This window comes from Myotis yumanensis, unplaced genomic scaffold, assembly GCF_028538775.1.
Source record: "Myotis yumanensis isolate MYYU_CA2020_CCGP unplaced genomic scaffold, mMyoYum1.0.hap1 SCAF_16, whole genome shotgun sequence".
In the NCBI taxonomy this organism is placed as follows: Eukaryota; Metazoa; Chordata; class Mammalia; order Chiroptera; family Vespertilionidae; genus Myotis; species Myotis yumanensis.
This window is the reverse complement of record NW_027223767.1, coordinates 48,806,478-48,831,726: the sequence shown is the minus strand read 5'-3', so window position 1 is coordinate 48,831,726 and position 25,249 is coordinate 48,806,478. Positions and strand designations below refer to the sequence as shown.

At 45.6% G+C, this 25,249-nt stretch overlaps 3 protein-coding genes across 6 annotated transcripts in view; 2 read left to right on the top strand and 1 right to left on the bottom strand.

Annotated features, from left to right (window-relative positions):
• VCF1 (VCP nuclear cofactor family member 1) overlaps nucleotides 1–14,616 on the top strand; it is an 18,972-nt gene extending 4,356 nt beyond the window's left edge. The window contains exons 2-4 of one of the 2 annotated variants that reach the window (XM_070394350.1): nucleotides 102–201; nucleotides 8,870–8,929; nucleotides 12,281–14,616. In XM_070394350.1, the coding sequence (XP_070250451.1) occupies nucleotides 102–201; nucleotides 8,870–8,929; nucleotides 12,281–12,517 (397 nt within the window). In that variant the 3' untranslated portion in view covers nucleotides 12,518–14,616. The remainder of the gene's footprint in view (nucleotides 1–101; nucleotides 202–8,869; nucleotides 8,930–12,280) is intronic. The other variant, XM_070394351.1, reaches the window with a different exon arrangement.
• On the bottom strand, nucleotides 13,502–25,249 carry COG1 (component of oligomeric golgi complex 1). 2 transcript variants are annotated; one of them, XM_070394337.1, is made up of 15 exons: nucleotides 24,907–25,249; nucleotides 21,877–22,118; nucleotides 21,552–21,733; nucleotides 21,267–21,437; nucleotides 20,233–20,389; nucleotides 19,485–19,695; nucleotides 18,299–19,090; nucleotides 17,445–17,591; nucleotides 16,849–17,010; nucleotides 15,939–16,066; nucleotides 15,367–15,475; nucleotides 14,880–14,989; nucleotides 14,724–14,802; nucleotides 14,233–14,269; nucleotides 13,502–13,690 (listed from the first exon to the last, which is right to left on the bottom strand). In XM_070394337.1, the coding sequence occupies exons 1-14, from the start codon at nucleotides 25,219–25,221 to the stop codon at nucleotides 14,252–14,254; spliced, it is 2,823 nt and encodes a 940-aa protein (XP_070250438.1). In that variant the 5' UTR covers nucleotides 25,222–25,249; the 3' UTR covers nucleotides 13,502–13,690; nucleotides 14,233–14,251. The 2 variants fall into 2 exon arrangements, with proteins under 2 accessions (XP_070250438.1, XP_070250437.1); XM_070394336.1 differs by lacking the exon at nucleotides 14,233–14,269.
• Nucleotides 24,778–25,249, top strand: part of SLC39A11 (solute carrier family 39 member 11) — a 224,310-nt gene continuing 223,838 nt past the window's right edge. Inside the window, exon 1 of one of the 2 annotated variants that reach the window (XM_070394339.1) lies at nucleotides 24,778–24,855. The gene's annotated coding sequence lies outside the window, so the exon portion shown is untranslated. The remainder of the gene's footprint in view (nucleotides 24,856–25,249) is intronic. The other variant, XM_070394346.1, reaches the window with a different exon arrangement.

The window sequence follows — 25,249 nt, the reverse complement described above, 5'->3', positions numbered from 1 at the left end:
TTTTTCAGGCAAGAGGGCAAATTTATATGTTGTCATGGTTTACAATTTTAAGTATCTGAAAGGTGAATTTTTTTTTTCTCCTCCTTGTGATTTAATTTCAGGAAAAGGAGAAGGAATGGCAATGAAGAGGACCACCATCTCCCCCCACAGACCAAAAGGAGTAGCAGAAACCCTGTCTTTCACGATTCCTGGGACACAGAGGTAGGAATTGTAGCGTTTCAACCTTTTCTTGAGCCATGGCCCCTTTGAGAGGAAGCTTTGCACCTTCCCCAGCAAAACAGTCTATGTCTGCCCTAGTCAGGCATGCTCCCCCCCAAATCTGTTTTGTTAGAAGTTTCATGAGCCTTTGCAAACCCTTCTTTGAACCCTCTATTTATATTTTACAAACCAACCTATTTTCTAATAGTTTATGAACCATACTTGCCTTTAAGGTAAGCATATTTTGTTGCTTCAGTTCACGTATCGGTAAGAATATATAATGTATATGTACGCAGAATCCTGTTTTTCAGTGTTTTCACCCTTTCATTGTGCTGTTCACAAAGCTGCTCCGGAGGCAGAGTAGCGTGAGAGGGAAAGAGAGCTCCCAGGGTTCTGGCTTCCTGAGGGTGCTACCTATGCATGCGGGGTGAAGTCCTCGGAAGGCTGAGCCACAGTGCCGAAGGGAAGCTCACATTGAAGTGATGCTGCTATTAAATTAGGTGCCTAACGATTTAGACCAGCGGTTCTCAACCCGTGGGCCGCGACCCCTTTGGGGGGTCGAACTACCCTTTCACAGGGGTCGCCTAAGACCATCGGAAAACACATATATAATTACATGTTGTTTTTGTGATTAATCACTATGCTTTAATTATGTTCAATTTGTAACAATGAAAATACATCCTGCATATCAGATATTTACATTACGATTCATAACAGTAGCAACATTACAGTTATGAAGTAGCAACGAAAATAATTTTATGCTTGGGGGTCACCACAACATGAGGAACTGTATTAAAGGGTCGCAGCATTAGGAAGGTTGAGAACCACTGATTTAGACCCTTGATAGGTACCACCTAACAGAAACTCCTCAATGGCAAACATTCCTAAGCCTCAGAACTTCAAGCAGAATTCTGTATATCACAATTCTTGCACAACCAGATAATTTGCATTTTAATTAGTTCTTGATAATAGGACTTGACTTATATCCAGTCTTTGCCAGAAATCCAAAGTAACTCCCTCCAGGGTGGGGGTCTGTAACTGTCAACTAATGAAAAGTGTAGCTCGATCCTTCTACATCAAGCATGTCAAACTCACGGCCCACAGCTCACAGGCCGCATGCCTCATTTATTTGGCCCGTGTTAGCCTTTGAGTTTGACATGCTTGTTCTGCATAGAGACGTGAGTTTCTATAGCTTTTATCCCTCTTTTGAAATTTTTCCTATTACACTTTTTCTTCCTTTTTAAAAAATGATGAATAGAAAAGTTATTGACCTTTGTTTAAAGTGGTAATTGGGGAATCTCAGGGATGAAAGAAATCAGACTTTAGAGGCTACCGTGAGCATCTGATGATAAAACATTAACACTAAGTGAGTCTCCATTTTTCTTTTTCTTTTCTTACTAATGGTAAGGGCCTGGGGGGCAGGGGGAAAGGCAGGGGTGTGCTCCCGGGAGGGAGAGAACCCATTATTCTTTTGAATTATAAGGCTGTTCCTTAAAAGAGGATGCAGTGGTTACTTTCATGGTGTCGGCATGAATATTTCTTTACTTGTATCTATATGTAAATTCCGCTATATGATATTCACAGTCGTTTGAAGGTATAGTAGTAAGTCTAACTGTTTGTATTGGTCTTTTCCCCTGATATCTACATTTTTGATGCCTGAGAACAGGAATATAAATTGTTATGTTTAAAAAAAATTAAACATTTCTGATCTCTTATTTTTAGAGACACTCCTTAGGATTCGTTTTCATTTTGTTTTCCTTGCTGTTTGTAGAAAATGACCTGCACTCCCTTTCTAAAACCCGTGTATGGGTATCACAGAAGAAAACAGTGTGTTGTTACTCAACCTGTAGGTTCCTATGTCTTGTTCTTACTTGTCCAAAGAAATTCAGTGGTTAAGCAACTACGTAAATCATTAGGCTGGGGATAGACTAGGTTGTCTTTGTTAAATATGCTTACCTTAAAGTACAGTCAGTGCAGGTACTTCTTATCTGTCATGGTATCTGCACTCGCCAGTAGCCCTCTGGGGCAGTGGTAACTTGGACCCTCTGTCTCAGCTGTGCTGGCTGGACATCTACCAGCTGTCTGAGCGAGTGGCCTGTAGTGCTGTGCTTCTCCAGCGGTGGCATTAACAAGTAATGAGGCCTGCGAACCCAGGGAGAGCTAGAGAAGCAAAAGGCAGGGGAAAGTCTTCAAAGTGGAAAGTTAAGCCCTGAATAATTGAATCGTCACCCCTGGAATAGATCATTATGCTTGTAGCCATAAATAGCAAGTTTGGGGTTATTTGGCTGCTTTTTGACATATCTAAAAGGGAAAGCAGTAAAATGATCCTTATAAATGAATTATTTTATTAATTTACATGACAAGTTATCTTATTGATGAAAATGTTACTTTTTAATTCTAAGGTAGGGCAGAGGTAAGTTTCCTTAAGATTAACTCTGTTAAGAGAAACCGTTTCCTTTGTTGTTCCTGAAATACTTAAATAATTTTAGGATTCCTTTTTTAAAAAATGTATTTTATTGATTTTTTTACAGAGAGGAAGGGAATAGGGATAGAGACTTAGAAACATTGCTGAGAGAGAAATATCTATCAGCTGCCTCCTGCCCACCCCCTACTGGGGATGTGCCTGCAACCAAGGTACATGCCCTTGACTGGAATCGAACCTGGGACCCTTCAAGTCTGCAGGCCGACGCTCTATCCACTGAGCCAAACCAGTTAGGGCTAGAATTCCTTTTTTTGTGACTTGAAGAACTTTCATTTGGAAGGAAAATTTAATTCTAAGATTTAAAATTCCCAAAAGTTATCTTTTTCTCCTAAATGTAATAGTATTGGCAAGCACTTTGAAGTAGGATGTGAGGTGGTTTGTTTGTTTCTTTTTTTTTTTTTTGAGGTGTTTGATTTCTGTTAAACTATTAAACTATGCCACAAGTAAATGGTAATTGCCTGGAAATTGGAGCCAGTTCAGGCCTCTTTCTTCCTACACACCATAGAGCTAAGGAATGTGCACTGACTCGCCAGATGAGTGACGTAGAAAGAAACTTTCACTCTGCTTGTGCATTTTCTTCCTGCCATTCTGGCAGGTATTATCATTTCTACTTGTCCGATGGAAATGTTGGGCCACAGAAAAATGTAAAGTCACTTGCCCAGAGATAGATAGCTGGCAAGAGGCAGGGTCAGTGAGCCCTGGGCTTGACTGTTGAGCAGCTTGCTCCTCGCCATGGTGTGTGCCGTCTCCCGGAAGAGCTGGTGGAGGTTCTGGGAAGCTGTGCTAACTATCCAGGGGCAGCAAGGTCCTTGACTTGGCAGATGTCATAGAAACAGAAGAATAGCTGCAAAGTGTCCCCAAGTCAGTGCTGTAACATGGTATTAGCAAGAAACCATTCTTGATTTCTATCTATGTAGAATAAATACAAAGAAGACTTTGGGGTCTAGTATTTTTTTGTGGTTGTTGTTTGTTTTTTCAAAAATGTAATTGGTGTTTGAAGACCTTGAATTTGAACTCCAATGACTTAGATTTAATGACTTGTGAGCCTAGGATGCTCTTTTTAAAATTGAGATATATATTATTACTATAGGAATAAAAATTTTTCTGTAAAGCCATTATGTATGAATCATGTTAGCGTGATTAGTTAGGCTTGTTTTTTCTTGATGAGCAAGAAGTGAAATATTTATCACTTTGTGTCTTCCTCTTGAGTCCTATACAATGGTAGCAACATTCCCTTGAACAACACGGGTTTGAACTATGTGGGTCCATTTATGCATTCTTTTTTAAAAGTAAATATGTACAGTACTGTAAATGTGTTTTCCTTATAATTTTTTAAATATCCTTTCTTTAGCTTACCCTATAGGATTACAGAATATAATACAGTAGGTCCTTGGGTTACGTCGGAGATCCGTTCCTACAGCGCGACGTAATGCAATTTTCACCATAAGTCGGAACCCACCTACGTAAGCACCTACATCACTCACATGGAGCACATACACAGCAGTAATGAAGTGAAACAGTAAAAAAAGTTTAAAAGAAAGATAACAATTCCGGATCTTTACTTGTGGTAAATAAATAATAAAAAACATAAAGCACATATGTACATATGTCGAAATGATGGAACGTTTTTTAAAATAAATACTGTAAATGGGAGATGGTGACGTAACCATGAAATGACGTATGTCGAGTCTGACGTAACCTGAGGACTGCCTGTATAATATAAAATAATCCTATATAATAAAAGGCTAATATGCAAATAGACCAAACAGTGGAACGACCAGTCGCTATAACGCGCACTGACCACCAGGGGCAGACACTCAATGCAGGAGCTGCCCCCTGGTGGTCAATGTGCTCCCACAGGGGGAGCGCAGCTCAGCCAGAAGCTGGGCTCATGGCTGGCTTAGCTGTCAGTCCCTGAGGGCTCCCGGAATACGAGAGGGCGCAGGCCAGCCTGAGGGATGCCCCCGCCTCCCATTGCACTAATTTCATGCACGGGGCCTCTAGTATAATTTAATATACAATATATATGTTAATCAGCTGTTTATGTTATTGGTCTTCAGGTAAAAGTGGGCTATTAGTGGTTAAGTAGTTTTGGGGGAGTCAGAATTTATATGCAGATTTTTAACTGTGCAGGGGGTCAGCACCCCTAACCCTCATGTTCAAGGATCAACTGTATTTGGCAAGCATTGTCCCGAGTAGTTGGTGTCAACTTGGATGTCTCCATTTCCTTCCTGTGTCCCATCTCCCTCTGGGGTACGACACATATCCCTTCATTGACATTGCCACGGTCCTCATGCTGGCCTGCTCTCCTGCTTGATGTTCTAGAAAACTTCCCAGTTGGCCCCTGCTCGATCTCCATGACCTCGTTCGCCTTAATAGGTCCCTAGCTTCCTCACTCCTAAGTGCAGATCTGAAAACATCTTACATGCTTGGAAACTGTTCCTGCAGACTTGGGGCACCTATAACCTAGCCATGACCTCTCCTGTATATTTTGTCTCACTAGCGCTTCCTGGAGTGGTGCAGCCAACACCACCGTTAGCCTTTCCTCCCCAGAGCACTCCCGATTTTGCTTATTCTCCCGTTTTGTCACACCCTTCTTGTGAAAAGATTCTTCCTCCTCCTCTAGGCCGTTCAGACACCCTCCATTTTAAGGAGCCTCTCTCCTCGCTCCCGCGTCCACACCTGTGCTAGATTCCTGTCACCTCAGGGGCCGTGTACTTCCTTATCAGTGGCTGTATTGTCACCACATTCTTGATGAAGCTCAGTAAATAAATGACCAGGGAGCCCCAGTGCACTGCTTCCCGAGCTGGGGCCCGGGCATGCTTTCAAAAGCCTACAGGTGATTCTAAAACGGACTGCATTCTTCCGGGTCTTATCTGCAGTTACCAGGGTGCACAAGTAGGTTTCATTACTGCCTACGCTAACAGAATCCTCCCCTTCCACACAGTGCTTCGCCACAGGGTTCTTGTGAGCTGCTTTTGTGTATTTAGAAAGAGACTCTTGATCAGAATCTTCATAAACTTAACTTTGTGCTTGTGTACCTGGATTTGCAAGGGGTTTTTATTTCATAGATCATGACCTTACTCTCTTTTGATTTGTAATACAAAGTTGTCATTGAAAATAACCTGGTCAGAGTCAGCACTCAGCCCAAATTGAAAAGTCAGAGGAAAGAAATGCGCTTTGTAACCTTGGATTTGGATAAACGGTCTGTAAGGAGTCAGGAGCCTGGGGACAGGGATCCTAGTTGATGAATCTTTCTCAGTCCCAAAGTTTCTGGACTCTTTCAGTACAGTGTGTGTTCAAGTCTTTCAGAGCAGGAATAGTAATAAGGTACAGACTGTACCAGCTCTCAAAACCACCCCGCCTTCCTACCCCAAGGATTTGATACGAAAAAGTGCCACTCAGTGGGGGAAATACAATTTTTTTTTCCTATTTCAAGTGTGTGTGTGTATCTTTTTGTTTTTTTAATATATTTTATTGATTTTTTACAGAGAGAAAGGGAGAAGGATAGAGAGCTAGAAACATCGATGAGAGAGAAACATCGATCAGCTGCCTCCTGCACACCCCCTACTGGGGATGTGCCCGCAACCAAGGTACATGCCCTTGACCGGAATCGAACCTGGGACCCTTCAGTCCGCAGGCCAATGCTTTATCCACTGAGCCAAACCGGTTAGGGTGTGTTTTTTTTTTTATAAGCCGATTTATCTCTGTATATCTTAAAGCACTGATAGAGTTAAAATTTGATGTTATGCCTTTAGGGTTAAAAGTAAATGGTCTTGATCCCATCAGTAGAACACTTTGCTGGCCGAGTGTTAATAAGACCGCTTACAATGACTTTCAAACATTTTTGACCCTGTCCCATAGGAATGTTTTATTTTATGGCCCAGTACATACCACATATATTTGTGAATAATCGAAAAAAGTGTCACAATTGCCCTCACCCTGTTGCACTGTTTTCTTTTCTGTGCTGGTTGCTCCCCACCAATGGGTTTCACCATCCATTTGAAAACACTCGTCAGTCTGTGAGGTACTCACGAAAGCCTCTTGGAGAGCGAGAAGACTTGAATTGGCAGACAGTAGAGCCAAAGGATCTTGAAAGAGACGCATTTTTACCTTGGATGACAGGAGTCTATATTTGATACTTCAGGACCCCATCCTGGTTCTATGTGGGCCATCTCTTATTAGTTTGAAGGTATCATTGTCCTCCTCAATGCAAGTGAATACAAATGAGGCTGTTGTCAAGGTTCTTAAGTAGCTCAGAGAGGCCAACAGTCTTTCTGAAATCCTATGGACAGAATCTATCCATCCATCTATCTATCTATATCAGTGGTTCCCAGCGTGGGGCACATGCCCCACGGGGGGGGGGCAATTGAGGATGAGTTATTAGTGAATTTTTTGCATTTCTTAAATATATAGTGACATTTATGCATTGCAGTTCTCTATTATATGTTTTGAAACTTTATTTGCTAATTTTTTGTATCATTTCATATTATTATTTTTTAACAATTTCTTAGTGATTTCTTCCTCAGTACTTCAGCTATCCTTTCGTTGTTTTATTTTTCTCTTTCATGGATGCCATGTTCTTTGGAAGCTTGTTTAGACCAAGCTAATGACCTTTTAGGCTTCCTCCACATGAATAGGAGTTCACTTTTTGAATAATAAGAATTATATATCACGGGCAGGGAGGCACCATCAGGATTTTAGAGATGTTCAGGTGGGGCATGGACAAAAAAAGGTTGGGAACTACTGATCTATATATTTAAGTCTTAGAATTAACTAAAGACCTCTATTTTGTAGCAATATTCTCACTCATGGTAATTTTTCCCCACAAAAGAAGTCTCTTTTTGTAGAAGTTATAGAATATATAGTAAAAAAAAAAAAAAAAAATAGAAGGTCCAGATTCTAAATATTTTGGCATATATATCCTTTCAGACTATTTTTAGTATATATGTATATTTACATTAAAGAAAATCACTTTAAAACCAGCTGACATACTATATATACTGTTTTGTAACCTGTAAAAAAGATGTTGAAGATTTCTTTCTATCTTTGTGTGTGTGTGTGTGTATATGTAATTTTTAATAGCTGATACAATTTCATTGTTATGAATTATAATTCATGTATTGTACTTTATATACATACCAGAGGCCCAGTGCATGGATTCGTCCAGGACGTGTCTAGCCCATCTCAGTCCTGATTGGCGGGGCCAGGGCGGGACTGTGGGAGGGCTCCAAGGCGTGTCCGGCCCGTCTTGCCCAGTCCCATCAGCTGGATCCCAGCAGCAAGCTAACCTACCGGTTGGAGTGTCTGCCCCCTGGTGATCAGTGCACGTCATAGTGACTGGTCAAATGGTCAAACGAGCCAAGACCGGTTTGGCTCAGTGGATAGAGCGTCGGCCTGCGGACTGAAAGGTCCCAGGTTCGATTCCGGTCAAGGGCATGTACCTTGGTTGCGGGCACATCCCCAGTGGGAGGTGTGCAGAAGGCAGCTGGTCGATGTTTCTCTCTCATCGATGTTTCTGACTCTCTATCCCTCTCCCTTCCTTGCTGTAAAAAATCAATAAAAATATATTTTAAAAAAAAACAACAAAAAAAACAAATGGTCAAACGAACAGTCGGACACTTAGCATATTAGGCTTTTATTATATAGGATATTATAAATTAACCAATTTCTCTATTGTTATCCATTTTGGTTGTTTGTAGACTTTAGCTGTTTAAACAAGGCCACACTAAACATTTTTAAAACTATATATTTTTATTAATTTCAGAGAGGAAGGGAGAGGGAGAGATGGATAGAAACATCAATGATGAGAGAGAATCATTGATTGGCTGCCCCCTACACTGGGGATCGAACCCGCAATCCGGGCATGTGCTCCGACCTGGAATCGAGCTGTGACCTCCTGGTTCATGGGTCGATGCTCAACCACTGAGCCATGCAGGCCAGGCACACTAAACATTTTTATGTGTGTCTTTATAAAGTTACGTTACAAAAATTTTTAAATGGACTAGGAATTGCTGGTGTATTTGTGTCCCCTTTCCCCCTTTTAATGGTCATTTCTAACCTGTTTAAAGAACTTTTACCTTTTCTCAGAATAGTGTCACCTTTGCTGTTAAGTTGTGAAGTAAATATAATTTGAAACAGAAACTTGACTTGCTAGAAACTGATTCTAGTTCTTGCCTTAATTTTCAGACACTACCTGTAACGAAAAACAAAGAAAACAGACTAAGAGGAAACAAAGTTTTCTGCGCGGTGGGTTTCTTACCTAGTGTAGTACCTTACTGCTTGTTAAATATTCATGGCCTTTGAGGTGTACCAGCGGCAATTCTAGGTTGTTACACTCTAGGTCAGGAGAGGCTGCTATGGAAAGCAAGTTTTTTTTTTATTATTTAAATTGGCTTTGACTTCTTAAGTCTTCAAGTAAATGTAATTGTTGCTGTTAACACTGCCATCTGATGCCACTCAGCCCATTTATGTTTTCATGAAATTTTTTTAATTGTGGAAAGAAAGCTAGGTTGTCTCTGACTACCTGTAGGCAATAGGATATGTGAACTATGCTCAGTAGCTCCAGGTGACCCATGGACCATGACAGCTCTTGGTTTAAGCCTTATTAATGATGTATGCATTTGGTGAACATGCTTTCTTTGCTGTTGCAGGCATGTTTATATACATGTATATTTTTAAGTAGTAGAATCAAAGTTACTTAGACCTCAACCCAATGTCCCTTCATCAGTTACAACTATAATTTCTCTAAAAGGACACATGTGATTCCTATATACCCATGTGGATTATAATGTACTAGAGGCCCTATGCACAAAATTTGTGCAAGAGTAGGCCTTCTTTTTTTTTTTTTTTAAAATACATATTTTATTGATTTTTTACAGAGAGGAAGGGAGAGAGATAGAGAGTTAGAAACATCGATGGGAGAGAAACATCGACCAGCTGCCTCCTGCACATCTCCCACGGGGGATGTGGCTGCAACCCAGGTACATGCCCTTGACCGGAATCGAACCCGGGACCTTTCAGTCCGCAGGCCGACGCTCTATCCACTGAGCCAAACCGGTTTTGGCAGGCCTTCTTTTTCCTGGCTGCCAGCACCAGCTTCCCTCTGGCACCCAGGAACCAGGCTTCCCTCCGGTCACAGGCAGGCATCCGGGACCCGGGCTTTCCTCGCAGCCCCAGCTTCATCCAGAAGGTCCTCTGAATGATGTCCGGAAGGAAGTCTGGTCTAATTAGCATATTACACTTTTACTATTATAGATGTATTGTTAGGTGTAACTTCTGGTATTTTAAAAATCACTTTTAAAGTATCTATCTTAAAACAACATTTTATTTATACATTTATTTTGATAATGTAAAATATGTAATAACCACATTGCAAAAAATTTATAGTAAAGGGTTGAAAAAATAAGATCTGTAACCCCTCTAATTTTAACATTAGTACTATGGGCTGTTTCTTTCCAGGCTTTTTTCTTGTGTGTAGATTTTACATTGTTGTAAGCAGACCTTTCAAAACCAGTATCTTTAAGCGAATATAAATTTAGATGTATCAAAAGGCTAATGAGAAAAAATTTTATACCAAGTCATTAATTACTAGAATTCTAACTTTCTCATGTATTATTCCTTCTAGTACAGTGATGGCGAACCTTTTGAGCTCGGCATGTTAGCATTTTGAAAAACCCTAACTTAGCTCTGGTGCCGTGTCACATATAAAAATTTTTTGATATTTGCAACCATAGTAAAACAAAGACTTATATTTTTTATATTTATTTTATATATTTAATTGCCATTTAACAAAGAAAAATCAACCAAAAAAATGAGTTCGTGTGTCACCTCTGACACGCATGTCATAGGTTCGCTATCACTGTTCTAGTATAATATTGTATTGAGTTGTAAATAGAGGATAGTGCTAATTAAATGATTGCCGTATTAAAATTGTGTAATACCGTAGTTCTGAAGGATCCTTACCATTGCCTTCTCTTTTGAGACCCCTACTAGTGGAAGAAAGGAGATTTCTGAGTGACTCTTGTTAGGGATCTCTGAGTAGCTTCTTCAGGATGACTAAGACACCCAGTCATGTTAGTTACATTAAAATATTAGACAGGTTCGTGCACATGCACATATACACACATCGAACTGCAAAAATGCTAATATCACTTTACAAGAAGTATATTAAAATCTCAGGATGTGTTCTGCATTCAGAAAACACCATTCGCGTCCTTGAGATAACCACAAATTGTCACAGGTTTTTATTTTTTATTCTTACTTGTTCCCAGAAGCCATTTTATCTGTTATGAGGATACCTTTTTTACATCCTGTACCAATGAGTGATACTTACCCTTAGAGTAGGGGTGGGGAACCTTTTTTTCTGCCAACGGCCATTTGGATTTTTATAACATTATTTGAGGGCCATACAGAATTCACCTGCTACTTTTGTTCAAACATTTAATTAACTCACCTCTAATGCCTTGGCAGGGCCAGACCGAATGACTTCCCAGGCCTTATTTGGCCTCCGGGCTGGGCATTCCCCACCCCTGCCTTACAGGCTGAGAACTTGTTCCCTTGATTATTAGAAATTATTGGAATGAATGACAAGATAGAGAAGACATGTAAAGGAGTTAAGATGTAGTTGAAGGGATTTGCGGTAGAAGGCCTGTGCTTCAGTCTGGACCCTGCCACTGAGGGATGTGTAATGGGGACAGTAATCCCACTTGACATTACAGGGTAGTTGTGAGGATAGAATGAAATACCTCAGGTCCGTGGTTGGCAAACTGCGGCTCGCGAGCCACATGCAGCTCTTTGGCCCCTTGAGTGTGGCTCTTCCTAAGCCTTAGGAGTACCCTAATTAAGTCAATAATAATGTACCTACCTATGTAGTTTAAGTTTTAAAAATTTGGCTCTCAAAAGAAATTTCAATTGTTGTACTGTTGATATTTGGCTCTGTTGACTAATGAGTTTGCTCACCGTTGTCTTAGGTGAACGTAACTTGTAAACTGTAAAGCCCAGTATATGTTATTGTTATTATTAATCCTCACCTAAGGATATTTTTTTCCATTAATTTTTTAAGAGAGAGTGGAAAGGACAGACAGAGAGACACACACATTGATTGGTTGTCTCCCCTATGCACCCCGACTGGGGCCTGGGATCAAGCCTACAACCGAGGTATGTGTCCTTGAACAGAATCATACCTGTGACCTTTCAGTCTGTGGGCCGATGCTCTAACCACAGCCAAACTGGCTAGGGCAAGCCCAATATATATATATTTTTAAATATTTTAAAATACATTTTTATTGATTTCAGAGAGAAAGAGAGAGGGAGAGTGAGAAACATCAATGATGAATCATGGATCGTTTGCCTCCTGCATGCACCCTACTGGGGATTGAGCCTGCAACCTAGGCATGTGCTCTGACTGGGAATCGAACTGTGACCTCCTGGTCCATAGGTCAACACTCAACTACTGAGCTAACCAGCTGGGCTAACTCAGTATATGTTTTGATCTGGTACTTCTCAGACTAGGTAGGAAGAATATTCTTAAGTTAAACCACAGTGAAGTTCTTAAGAAACAAGTAGCCTAGTTGTGAAACTGTTCCTTTTTCTTTCCAGTCTTCAAGCAGTGACAGTGGCGGGAGCAGCAGCAGCAGCAGCAGCATCAACAGCCCGGACAGGGCCAGTGGGCCAGAAAGTAGCTTGAACCACATCGTCACCGGGTCCAGCCCCAACACCCCTCAGCCCGCACCTGAGCAGTCTGCACTATGCCAAGGCCTTTACTTCCACATCAACCAGACCCTGAAGGAGGCCCACTTTCATAGCCTACAGCACCGAGGCCGGCCTCCAACATGATGGGCTGGTGGTTTCTTGCCTTCTGTGAAGGGACAGCGCTGTGCAGATTTGATATTTCATCTTACGATGTTTTAAAAAATTGCACAAAAAATGCCTGTTGGCTTTCCACTCTATATTTGAAATAACAGGTTAACAGGCAGTTGTTTACTTGTGGTTTTGCTGCACTATTGCAATTTTAAAGGGGCTTTGAAGCAATTTTTTATAGGATTCTTTTGAGGGTGGGTATCAAATCCATGTCAAGGTAATGGTATGAGGAAATCTCATCTGCGTGTTGAGTCCATAGTTTGTCCAATTCAGAATGATTTCCAAATCTGTCAATTAGAAATTCTACTTTATGTAAAAAGGCCTTTTAAAAATGCGGGATCTTCAATTTTTTAAATTCAATAAACTAGTAAAGAGTATGTAGTTTCCATGAAGAAACATACATTTTTTCCAAAATATAGACCTTCAGTCTTGCACTGAAATTGCCATACTACCTCTTAGTATGTAGCTGTGCGGTTGGAAATGCTCTCCTTTGTAACAGAGAGTCAGGTCCAGGTGAGGCTGTGTATGCGAAGCACCCTCCCCAGTTACTGTCTTCTCTCTGTTGTGTATTTGTATTTCCAAGAGAATGTCTTTCAGGTTCTTGTATGTGCAGATAATTGTCACCTTATTGCTCAGAGCCTACATCTCCGACTGGGTAGAAAACATTGCAGTTCCGACAGTCAAATATGTAATGATTTTTTGTCTTACAAACTTGTTCTCTCGGCAGCTTATGTGATCTCACTGATAATTCTACCCTGTAGTGTCGAGAACTGCAGCGTTGTTGAATGCTGACAGTGTAAGCTATGGGAACTGATGTCTGAAGTCACAGTGCTGTGTGACTGTTGGCCAAGGATTCCCTTTAGAATTGAAGTGACCCCACTAACAGTAACTAGGGGCCGCATTCCACCACTGAGACCGGACAGACTAGCGTGGCTTAGAAACAGATGAGCAGAGGCACCGTTAGTAGAAATGATGCAGTAGTATTTATTTAGAGAGTGATGGCCATGTCCCACGTTACTTAGTCATACTAGAGAGCCAACCAAGTTTGAATAAGGAAGGTGTAGAGTCTTCGTCCTCACTGACAAACTGTCTGAATAAGGAGCCAGGATGCGTCGGGTCATCTGCTCGGGAGAGTGCCGGGGGGACAACCTGCCATGGCATGGAGAGGAAAGTGCCTTAGAGTCCATCCAGATCCTCCTGCCTGCTCACCTCCGCCACGCCCCAGCCCACCCCACCCCACCCCACTCGGAGTGCACACAGCACACAGACCCGAGAAGCACGGGCAGCTCTAGTTCAGGGGATTGAAGAGGACATGGGGACGACTAAACTTTGCAGATGGAACTACTGTAGGAAAGGGTAAATCTACACCTTTCCGTGGTGGTTCCTCTACTGTGGACAGAATGTAAAGGTCAGTTACTTGAAGTAGGAATTTAGAATTGGGGAGGGAATTACTGCACAGGCCACTGCTTATGGAGTAGATGGTTTGTGCAAGAATTTTTTTTACTACCATCTCTCAAGTTTTAAAACCAGATGTTTGACAAGGATTTTGGATCTTAATGGGTTTGTGGCAGGGAATGTGGAAAGGATTCATTGCTATTGTTTTGTCTAGCAATAAAGTAAACAACTAAATGCTGAAAGAAGCAGCACTTGAGCTCTCAAACACACATGTATACAACACAATGCAGAAATACCCAGGACTCCTCCTGCAGGCTAATGGATGGCAACCTCCTGAAACAAAACGTGTATTAACAAGAACATGTAAAACTCAAGAAAGCAAATTTCCTTTTATTTACCACCCAAGTAAAAGAAATGGAAGATGAAACCATCACCAAAACCAACCTTTTTTTTCCAAACAAGTATCACGATAGTGCTGGGTTAGCAGTTCTCTCTTTTATCCTACAAAACCCAAGAACAACCTGCTTCCTGTCCTGCAGATCTCCAGCCTCGGCAGCCTGAGATCTGTTTCTCTATGAGGCTACTTGATAGTGTAAATGAGCACCTTTTAAACCTATCAGCTCAAGCTAGTAAAACCTGTACTTCTATATTGCGCCGCCATTAAAAGCAGCATTAGTGCATTTTGTCATTCAGTTCTTTATCGATTCTTTAAGGGGAGCCGATTGGGTGGTTTGGTGGGAAATGGGACAGGATCCATAGGGATGAACCTTTTGATTTCTGCACTAACCTGGGCTTTGGATTCGATGCTTCTGCTGGTTGATTTGGCCTTTCGAGTGCTTGTCATGCTGAGTGGAAGAAGTCCAAACCTCCAAGAGAAGATGAAGGCATTTCAGTGGCATGAACAGGAAGCCAGGGGCCAGCAGAAGCCTGGTGGGATCGTTACCTGATCTGACTCGATGCCAGCGGCAGTATGTTATGGGGTTCTTGCGAGTTGAATGTGCTGCTCCTGGGGGTGAACTGATTCTCTGTACCAGTAACCAGTCCAAATAGAACCTGACAGACAAGAAGGGGGCACAAAAACACGGTGGGTTTATTGGCCAGTTTAAGCCGCTTCTGTCAGTAGTCAGTCACTTTGTGATCATCATTTTGGGGAACGTTCTTTTTAGTGTGCTAATGCTTAAAAATTACCACCTGTCAGAATCTCAGTCACATGGCTCTTTTATTCCTTTCTGAGGCCTGGATAAAACCTGAGTAATCCTTATCTACCATGAATGGGGTCAGATCTCAGCAGTGAGATCTTACCTAATCCTCTTTCAGTCTTTATAACTAACCTCAGCTTGCGTCCTGTATCCTCCCCCCCCCCCGCCCCAGCACTGTCTCCAGGAGCGATAGCGCCAGAGCGGGTTTATCTTTCACAGGGACTGGCTTACAGAAGTTCGCTGCACCAGGCGTGTGAGGTTGCTGTTGAGGTGTGGTGTGAACACATCCAGGTCAAAGGGATCAATGAGTCCTTCCAAGTAGTCAGTTACTTTCTCAATTCTGAAGAAAAGGATTAGGATAATGAGTCTCCACAGTTTTTAGGACAAAAACCCATTTTCTGGTACTTGAATGCTATGGAAATCCTGGAGCTGGATTTATTCTTAATTGCTGGCTCAGTATCACTTGTTACTAATTGTTGTGCTTAATAATCCTCAAGAGTTTTGAGCTGATGGGATGTCTAAGTCGAGTCCATTTTTCCCATGCTGTGTTTAGGGAGGGCACTGGAGGCTCCAATTATGCCCAGCAGTTGGTAGGCTGACTGGAGAAGAGGAATGAGATCCCACTTACTCCGCCTGGCCGTGGAATGTATCCAGCAGCTGGTCAGTATTTATCTTGCTGGCAACAGGAGCTTCCTGTCTAAAACAAGCACAGCTACTGTGCGCACAGCTGGCTGGTGGCTCCCCAGGAAAGGGGCTTCTTGCATTGGGCAGAGGCTGTATTGGGAGAGCTGGGGTGAGGCTACCTGGAGTCATGTTTGCTGCGGCCACTTTTCACCTCTTCGCCCTTGGCTGTGAGTACAGTGCTGAGGTACCGCAGGTCGTAAAGCAGCTGCAGTGCCCGGTTCTGGGTCATTGGAAATGCACCTTCTCTCTGCAAACGAATGCCCCACCCCGCCCATTAAAGGAGATGACTTCCATGTCACGGGTTGGTTGAGTCCCAGCTTATTTCAGAAGCAGATGTTTTTTCCATTCATACCACTTTAATCTCACAACAAAACAGGTTAGAAACTTGGTCCTAAAACCCAACCACAGGGAGGACCCAGCCCTTAAAAAAGGTCTCAGGTGCTGGAGATGGTAATTTTAAAGGGAAAACGCCCCTTGCATGAAGGAGAGGCCTTGTGAGCAAACTCAGGAGAGAAGTCTTACCTGAATTCTTCCCAAATTGGGAGGTGGGCCTGTCTTAAAAGTGTTATTAATCAACTGGGAATATGCCACGAGGGCAGAATGCTTCCCAGACCATGGGGGAGAGGGGAGAGGGGGGGCAGGGACTCTTAAATACCTCGAGTGCCAAGGCTGTGCTTTGTAATCCTTCCAACTTCCTCCCAGCCCCAGAGAAGTTTAGTTTAAGACACCACATTTGATCCTGAGGAAACTGAGATGTAAATGATTCGCCCCAAACCCCGGTGTGTGACTGTGCCTGGTCAGGAGGGGTCTTTGTTACTCTGAGGCCTTCCTCCTCCCACTGTACTGACTGCCTTTTTATGAAGACCTGCCTGACCCCTGAGGATGGTGTAATTAAACTCGCAGCCACTATGAACTCGATAGCCTGGGCTCAGTGACCCTCAGCACCCAGAGTCCTTGCTGTGCTGCCTAGAGCCCAGAGAAAGCTAAGGTTTATTTCAGTGTTTAATGGAGAAAACTTCAAACACCTACCTTCGTCTCTTTTCCTTCTGAGAGTTTCTCATAGGCAGCTACTACTTGAGCCACACAGTTTTTCAGCATCTCCTGCAGCGTCACCTTGGGCAAGGCATGGCCTCCAACCCGATTAATTTCCTGGCACAAGCTGAACAGGAAGGACTGCACATACCAGGACGGCTGAAAGAACAAAGGGGCACCGAGTCACCAACCTGCACCGATTAAATGAGGCGCAGTAAATACAGGTCCATGTATCCTGGCTTCACACCAAGACCTTGACCTCTCCAATCAGCCCCTCTTACAGACCAGCTAACAGATCCGAATGGCATTGGCTGTCATTCCCTCGGTGGCACCTTTTTACGCTGCTGTTTTCACTAAAGGGTAAGTGGTTCTCTAATTAGCAGAGCCCGTGCTACAAAAGGGAAGAATCATCACTGACTCTGGAGCAGTCTATCTACTTGGCCCCATGGCCACTTGGGCTCCCCGACCCCCAGCAGAAAGTTGTAACTATTACTTGCAGCTCCCCCTCAGCAGCTGACCATTAGTGATTTTCTAAGCTCTTTCCTCTCCTCAGAGCAGGTCTCAGTCCGGCTCTGACAGGGGCCCCGGCTTACCTGGATAGGGAGTCGGATCTTGGATGTGATGCTGCTGCCAGACTCCGCTTCCTCCTGAATTTCTAGTTCATCCCAGCTGGTGGCCGTGGCCAGGACTGAGCCAGCATCATCTAAAAGTAATGACTGGGCAAATCCATGAGCTAAAACCTGGTAATAAAAGGCAGATGCCCAGAGAGGCCACTCAGATCCTGCAGAGTTTCTTTCAGACTCTAGAGCAGGGGTCCTCAAACTACAGCCCGCAGGCCACATGCAAATATAAATATTGTATTTGTTCCCGTTTTGTTTTTTTACTTCAAAATAAGATATGTGCAGTGTGCATAGGAATTTGTTCATAGTTTTTTTTTAAACTATAGTCCGGCCTTCCAACGGTCTGAGGGACAGTGAACTGGCCCCCTGTTTAAAAAGTTTGAGGACCCCTGCTCTAGAGCTTCTGCTGCTTAGGTCACGTGGGGTGGCAAGTGGCAAACGTCACTCTTCTCTTGGCTAATTACTGGTATCGGCAAAGGGAATGTTGTTGCTAACTACTCTGCAAGTGTCAGCTCTTAAGACAATAGCTGAGACTATAGGGAACATATTTAGGGTGCAGAGCAGGAAATATAGATCCTTATCCAGAGAAAGGGTCTTTCTCATTAGATGGAAGGGAAAAATCACCAGGGTTTCTAAGTCCAGACTAAAAATGAATGGAAGAGGTTTGACATTTGCTCTGTGTGGCAGAGAAAAGTGAAAGTAAGTAACTGTATGGAATAAGAATTGTTATTCCCTTTCTGTTAAAAGATCAAGGTTGGCAAACTGGACTATAGTGAAAGGATGAGGATGAGTGGGGAGTGAGACAAGTACGTGGCCATGCTACTCACTTGCACCACCGCCGAGCTCCAGACCCGGTAGCTCATCACACTCTGCTGCAGGAGGAGCTCCTTCACTTCCTGCCACTGGACCTGCGTAGGTAGGACTTTTTCTGTTTTCCCCTTTCCTTGTTTTTTCAGAGCCCTGGAATCCCTTGCTGGTTTCTCAGAGCTCCCAGACTTTCCCAGGATGCACTGCTTCAGGTGAGGACACAGTTCTCCCAGGGACTGGCAGAGCCTGGCCATGAAGAGGACCGCATGCAGCTTGTCACGGCCCAGGGCATTCTGCTGGCCTTGCACAGCTTCCTCGATGCTCTGCAGCTCTGCCCGGACGCAGTCCGTGATGTGCTTGATGCAGGCCACCGAGTGAGTCCGCAGCATCTCCTGCACAGTCCCGGCGTCTGCGTACCTGTCAAAGGCACAGTTCTTGGCTTGCATGGGAGTGACCTCCTTGGGCAGTGACGAGTCGTCAGAGGGAAGGTAAGCCAGGAGGTCATCCAGTTTCACCTTCAGTTTAGCATCTAGGGCAGCGCAGAAGTTTTGTACACAAGGGCTGACAGCTTGAGCTTTCATGGAGAGCCCACTGCCGCCAAACGGGCCCCGGCTCGCCACGCTGACCCAGGCGGCATCGGGAGGCAGGTCACCGGGACTCTCAGACCAGAGGAAGAGAGACATGTTGTGCTCAAAGTGGATGTGCTTGTTGGAAGCGGACTTGCTGGTGCTGCTCTCGAGCTCCTGCAAGGCGGAGGTGAGGAGCTGCCTGGAGCTCGTGGAGATGGAGTCAAAGCCCTCTTTTGTCAGCGTCTAAAACAGAATGAGAAAAGCAATTCCTTTCAGAAATCTCAAAACAAGAGGACCACGTGGCAGTCCATCCAGCATTCCGAATGTTCTTCACCAGGCTCAGATGACATGACGCTGGCAGAGGACAAAGTCATCGCTGATGGACACAGACACGTTCCCGACCGCCTGACAGAGGCCTGGGCTCTTTCAGCACCTAGTCGGGATCTCTGTGCAGACCCAGAAGAGACCCCTCCCCCCTCACCCCCCTGGAAGGCATGCTGGGACTCCCTGGAGTAAGTCCGCAGGGAAAAAACACACTGAGGACACGTCAGGACTCAACCCAGACAACCACAGATCACACTTGGACTGGCCATAAAACCGACTGCCCACGGGACTGCCACAGGACTGCCCACGGTACCTGTAATCGGTCAAGGAACAGCTGCTGCATCAAATCCTCCCACAACAAGAGGGGCTTCTCCAGAAGCCGCCGGCACACCACGTCCCAGCTGCGACTGGTGGACTCGTTGGTAAGTAGTTCCCACACGGCGTCCCGGATCCCCGCCAGGCCTTTCATGCTCTTCACGAACATGAGCAGGCTGGTGATCCCGTTTTTAATGTCTTCCTTGCACCTGCAACACAATCATTTTCCTTAAGCCTCATTGGATTTGTGATTCCACACCTTTATTAAGAGCAAGAGCAGGCCTCCATTTGAAAACCTCCAATTACATAAATATACTTCTCTTAGAACAGTTACAAATACGCATGAACACAGCATTTCTGGCTGGATGGAGGGAGAGCCTGTGGCCCTTTCACCGGGCCTACCCTTGCTTCTCTGAGGCATCTGGAAGGAAGTCAAGAGCCCTACAGAGTGTCTTCAAAAACGAAATAAAAGTTTAGGGTGACAGGACTCTTACATAAAGAGAATTTAAAATCCTCTATGTACTATTTTGAAAGACAGATTCCTTCTTGGTTCCCCACAGTAGGGGCTATCCTTCCATGAAGCTGGCGACAGGTGGCTAAGTGAGGCGCCGACATGACCGAGTGAGTGGTGTGGAGAGTATCATCCAGGAGGTCAGGCTTGTCCCTCACTCATTACTGGCCGTATGGCCACACACGAGGCTGCCAGGGTGGTGCCTGCCGGCCTCGGGAAAGCTCTGGCTACTCACATGTGGATCCATTTCTGCAGCGTGTCGGTTAGGTACTCCTGGCTGATGGGATGTGCGAGGGTCCGCAGAGCCGGCCGGAACTCGACAATGGATGCCGGCAGGTGCTTGAACCAGCTGCAGAGCTTCATCTCTTCTTGGAGAACGCCGATGCCCTTTTCTAAAGAGAAGGCCAAGTGAGAAGGAACAGGGCCATCCTCTGAACAGCATATTAAAAAATGGACCTAGAAGGAATTTCCACAGACCATCTAGTCTTCCTCTGGGCAGGGCAGACTGGAGCCCTGGAAAGGGGGGGAAAGGGAAGTACAGAATATGTCCAGGGCTTCCATCATCAGGGAGCTGGCAGCTTCCCTCCAACTCCGGTCATCCTATCGGCTGAGAAGGCAAGGAAAGTGAGGAATGGAATGGGGAAGAGAGAGAGAAGTACTGGGTGCTGTGCAGCCCTCGACATTTGCAAAGTAGAACTTAAGTTGTCAAAAGGTATGTTTCCTGTTTCTCACCATCCTCCAACCTCCCTTGAAGATCTGAGGGAAGAACTGATGGCCACTCATCCTGATCAGTGAGTTGCAGCTCTTCAGAGGTGACCGCTCCCTCCAGCAGGGCATAGGCCCACGCTGTGCAACTCCGGGAGGCCCACTCGTGCCTTAGGGCCTTTGCACATCCTCTTCCCTTTGCCTAGCACTCTTTTCCTTGCCTTCTTCACCTGACCAAGTCTTACTCAGCTTTTAGGTTTCAGTTTAAATATCACTTCTCCAGTGCAAGTAACATTGGTGAGGTCCCTCATGTCAGTGCTCCCAAGCTAACTTGTACTTTACCTTCACCTTCAGAGCAAAGACCAATACTGATATGAAACAGGTATGTGTGTATTTGAGTTCAAAATCTGCCTCTACCATTAGACTGTTACCTCTACAAAGGTGGGTTCTGTATTTGTCCAGTTCACTGCTGTATCCCCAGAGCCTAGCATAGTAGATGGCGGATGCTCAGTAAACATCATTTGAATGAACCAGAAGATAAAAAAAGGTTGGCTATGAGCTTACCAGTAGGATGCTGGCCTGTGATGGTCTCCAGAGTTGAGAAGAGCAAGCCACATGGCAGGGACGGGTCTGGCAGCAGCCCTTCCGGTAAAGTGTAGAAAAGAGCATGTGCTTGGTTCAAAGTGATGGCCAGCAACTCCACTAATGAGCAAATCTGAGCCTTGACGCCAGCACCTACGAGAAGAAACCATCCTCTTCAACAACACTCTCCTTTAGTTGAGTAACAGAAAATGCTCTGGATGCTTCCGTCTCCCTCAGCTCATCCTTCCCCATTCCCGTGGTACCCACCATGGTGCGGCTGGTTGAGAAGTTTCTGAATAGCTGCCTTTCTGGCCAACAGGAAGTCTGCCAGGGCTTGACGAGGAGAACTCTCTTCTAGGAGCATTATAGAGCACAGGGCCTCCGCCACTGCTTGGTCCGACCCAGCCTGGCATTTGAGCAGCATCTTGCTTTCATGCAGAATGGTTGACCTAGAAAGATGACAAAGGTCACCAGCGGACTTTTCACATCTTGAGACAAGAGCCTTGGTGCCCCAGGAAAGAAGACGTCCTCCACAAAGCTGTAGTGGTGAAGCGCAGCCCTCACCAGAGATCATCATGCTGGACCCACCTACCGGAAGTGGCTGGCCGCTGCCACCTGCCGGATGAGTATGGGGAAGCGGGAGAGGACAGGGCTGTATCGGGAGCCGGAAGAATCCAGCTGGAGCAGGCTGTGCAGGTGGCAGCAGAGCAGGTACAGCTGTGTGGCGTGGAGGTACTGGGAGGCTTCCATCGAGCTCCAGATCTTCTCAGGGATTTCTAAGAGGAGCTTGATCTGGGCAGCCATGCTGTAGAACTTCTCCCGGGCAGGCTGTGGCTACAGGGAAAGGCACAGGGTCAGAGGAACAAATGAAAGCAGGGGCGGGGTTCGGCAGGCTGCAGTGTGGGGGCACTGTAGGGTTCACAGCTTTTAACGAGCCTGATGCAGCGCCCTTCAGCAAGGCATCAAAGCACAGTGCAGTGGAATCCTGGAGTGGGGAGTGCTGTGCAACCCCACCGGTTTCTCCTACCTGTGGCCTGCCACTTTGCTCAGGCCCAGGGAGAGGCACACTGACTCTGGTCATCTCACAGTCTGGTTACCGCTGCTCCTGTGATGTCTCAATAGCACGGAGCACTATGGACCCCTCTAGAGTGCACTTCTCCTTCCCTTTTCAGATGTTCAGGCTTCCTACACCTTCTCCTGCTTCTTCAAGTGCATCATGGACTTCCTTGCTGGCTGTTCTATTCACCAGCCCTCCACCAAATCTTCACTTGTCTCGGTCCTCATGCCTCCACTCCTGTCAGTCTTGTCCTTTTACTTCAGCAGTCTCTTCCCTCAAGCATCACCTCTAAGCTGACCGCTACTACCACATCTTTATCTTTAGTTCTCGTCACTTCTCTGAAGCCCAGTCCAGCCTTTTGTGCTGCTGCCTGGTAGGTGTCACCACCCTTCCATTGTCAGTATCCTTAAAACTACATTCATCTCCCTAACAATCTTGGCCATCTCCTCCTTATCTATCTTAGCACACATCACACTCTACTGCTAACTTCCCAGGAAGTTCATGTCCTTCTGATGGGCTCTCTTGATATCTTGACCATCGAAGTTTCTGTTACACTTCCTCGACTCTAATGCAGGTCATCATCATGTCACCTCACACACAGATTAACCCAAAAACATTTAGCCTGTGCTGTGTTCATTCACTACTCCTCCAATCTATCTTTTTCCTTTGCTGTCAAGTTTACCTTCTTCAGCAGCTACTTAGATATTATCTTTGCTTGGTTCTAAAGGCTCCTCACTGCTTCGTATCCGCCTGGTAGTCAAGGGTTCCCATCCTCCACTACTTTCTTCCAGGGGCCCTGCAGTCCGTTGGTTTGCACGTGTGGGGCAGAGGGGTGATTTCATCTTCCAGGGAACATCTGGTAGTATCTGGAGACATCTGTGATGATCACAGTGGGGGAGAGGGAGGGTGCTACCGGCATTTAACAGATGGAGGCCAGGAATGCTTCCACACATCCACAGGACAGCCACTCCCACAAGAATGACCCGGCCCCCAATGTCAACAGCACCAAGGGTGACTTTAATTAAATTCATTACCAGTTTTAATTGTCTTTACATATTTCAGACCCACATTCCAAGCCTCCTCTGTCCTGAAGGCCCCTCTTTGCTGAGGAGGAAGGACCGAGTCTGAAACGACTTTCTTTGGAAGTCTATGGTAAATGTGCACCATTATTTTGGGAACCGATCCCCATAATGCTAAAATGTTTTCTACTGCAACTGTTCATTGTTTACATTTTTCTTATAGATTGTAAGCTCTGTCAGAGCAGGAATTGGGGGACTTCTATTTCTTTGTGCCTTAAAGAAAGGCAACGTTTGGTGGGTTGAAGTCAGATATAGCAACTATAAAAATAAATACATTTCTAAAAGCAAGCAAAAGTACATTAATTTACTAATAAACCTTGAAGCATGGCTCAGTTATAACAAAGGCTGGCCACGTAGGGAGGGACATGTACTCCGTGTACAGCTTACAGAGGAATGAGGTCACTCATTTCAAAAATCAGCTATTTCCAACCCATTTCCTTAATATTTTTTTTATTATTATTGATTCCAGAGAGAGGAAGGGAGAGAGGGATAGAAACGTCAATGATGAGAAAGAATCATTGATCAGCAGTCTCCTGAACGCCTCTACTACGGTTGAGGCTGCAACCCCGGCATGTGCCCTGACCCAGAATCAAACAGAATCCAATGGTGACCTCCTGGTTCATGGGTCGTTGCTCAACCACTGAACTACACCGGCCCGCCCCAGCCTTCTATTGTGCGAGCCCATCCTACTGACCTGACTTCCTCTAAAACCCGGGTTGTATTAAAAACTTCCAACATGGAGCTCAATAGTACTTTTGCAGTTTCTCCTTGCATGTCGCTGTAAGGTTCTCCTCCCAGGTCTTTAAGAACAAATTCCTTGTTTACCTTTCTCGCCCTCGCGCCCTGAACACAGAACACAACACGCTGCTCCAACCTTAGGGTGTGCTGGGGGCTACATCCTTCCACCGCAGGTCTAATTGGCGGTTGGAGGAGGGAGCATTGGGGCTCACCGGATTGGAATGACCTGAGCGCACTGACATGAAAGGTTCAGCTGTTACAGGGGGCGGCCTGATGCTGGAGTCCGGTACGGCCCTAAAGCTACGGGCCCTAAAGCTACGGGTGGCCTAGCTACTAGGGACTGTGGCCGTGATTCTTGGGAACTGGGTGGGGAAGGCTGGTATGAGCAATGAACGGCTGGGGGGGGGGAGGGGGGGTTGATGTCAACGTGAGAAACCTGTGCTAAGAAGAACGTCAGGAAACGTCAGGGAGAAAGCCGCGCTGTCAGGCGAGGGAGACCCCTGGCGTTTCCCGCTAACGTTGGGCGTGGGAGCCCGTGGAACCCACGAGGGGTCGAGGGCTTCCCGATCGGAAGTCGGGGAGGCTTCCGCAGGAGCCCAATGGCCTGGCGGGTGGGTCAGCAGCCAGTGGGTGGCCTGCCGGCCGCGCCCCCGAGCAGAGGAGCCCCCGAAGTGGCGCACGCTCCCCCCGAAAGCAGGTGAGGCTGCGCGCGGGCGGGTCCGCGGGGGTGGCGGAGCTCGGGACTGACCTGCGGGTCTCGCGGCGGCCGGGGCGCGGCCGAGCCCGCCTGGCGGAGACGCGCGCAGTACTGGTCGGTGGCCTTCACGGCGTCCACCAGCCCCTCGGCGCAGCGGCGCATCTGGCCGATGGTGTCGGCCGCCTCGATCAGGTCGCGGTACCGCTCGCCCACCATCTGCCGCAGCTCCTCTTTCTTGTGCTCGATCTCGGCCCGAACCTGGCGCTCCAGCCCTCGGATCTCCTCCGCTCCGTGGGTCTCGAAAAGCGCCGCGGGGTCACGCAGATCCAGCCGCTTGAACGCGGCGGAGGTGGCCGTGGCCGCCATGATGGACCCGTCAGCCGCCCCGCAGGTC

Coding starts and splice junctions, on each gene's coding strand:
- COG1 (XM_070394336.1), bottom strand. CDS start 25,221: ATGGCGGCCACGGCCACCTCCGCCGCGTTCAAGCGGCTGGATCTGCGT. Junction 15,476..15,938: donor CGCAGCAAACATGACTCCAG/GTAGCCTCACCC, acceptor CCTTTTCTTCAG/AATTGAGAAAGTAACTGACT. Junction 14,803..14,879: donor CTGGCATCGAGTCAGATCAG/GTAACGATCCCA, acceptor CTTCTCTTGGAG/GTTTGGACTTCTTCCACTCA.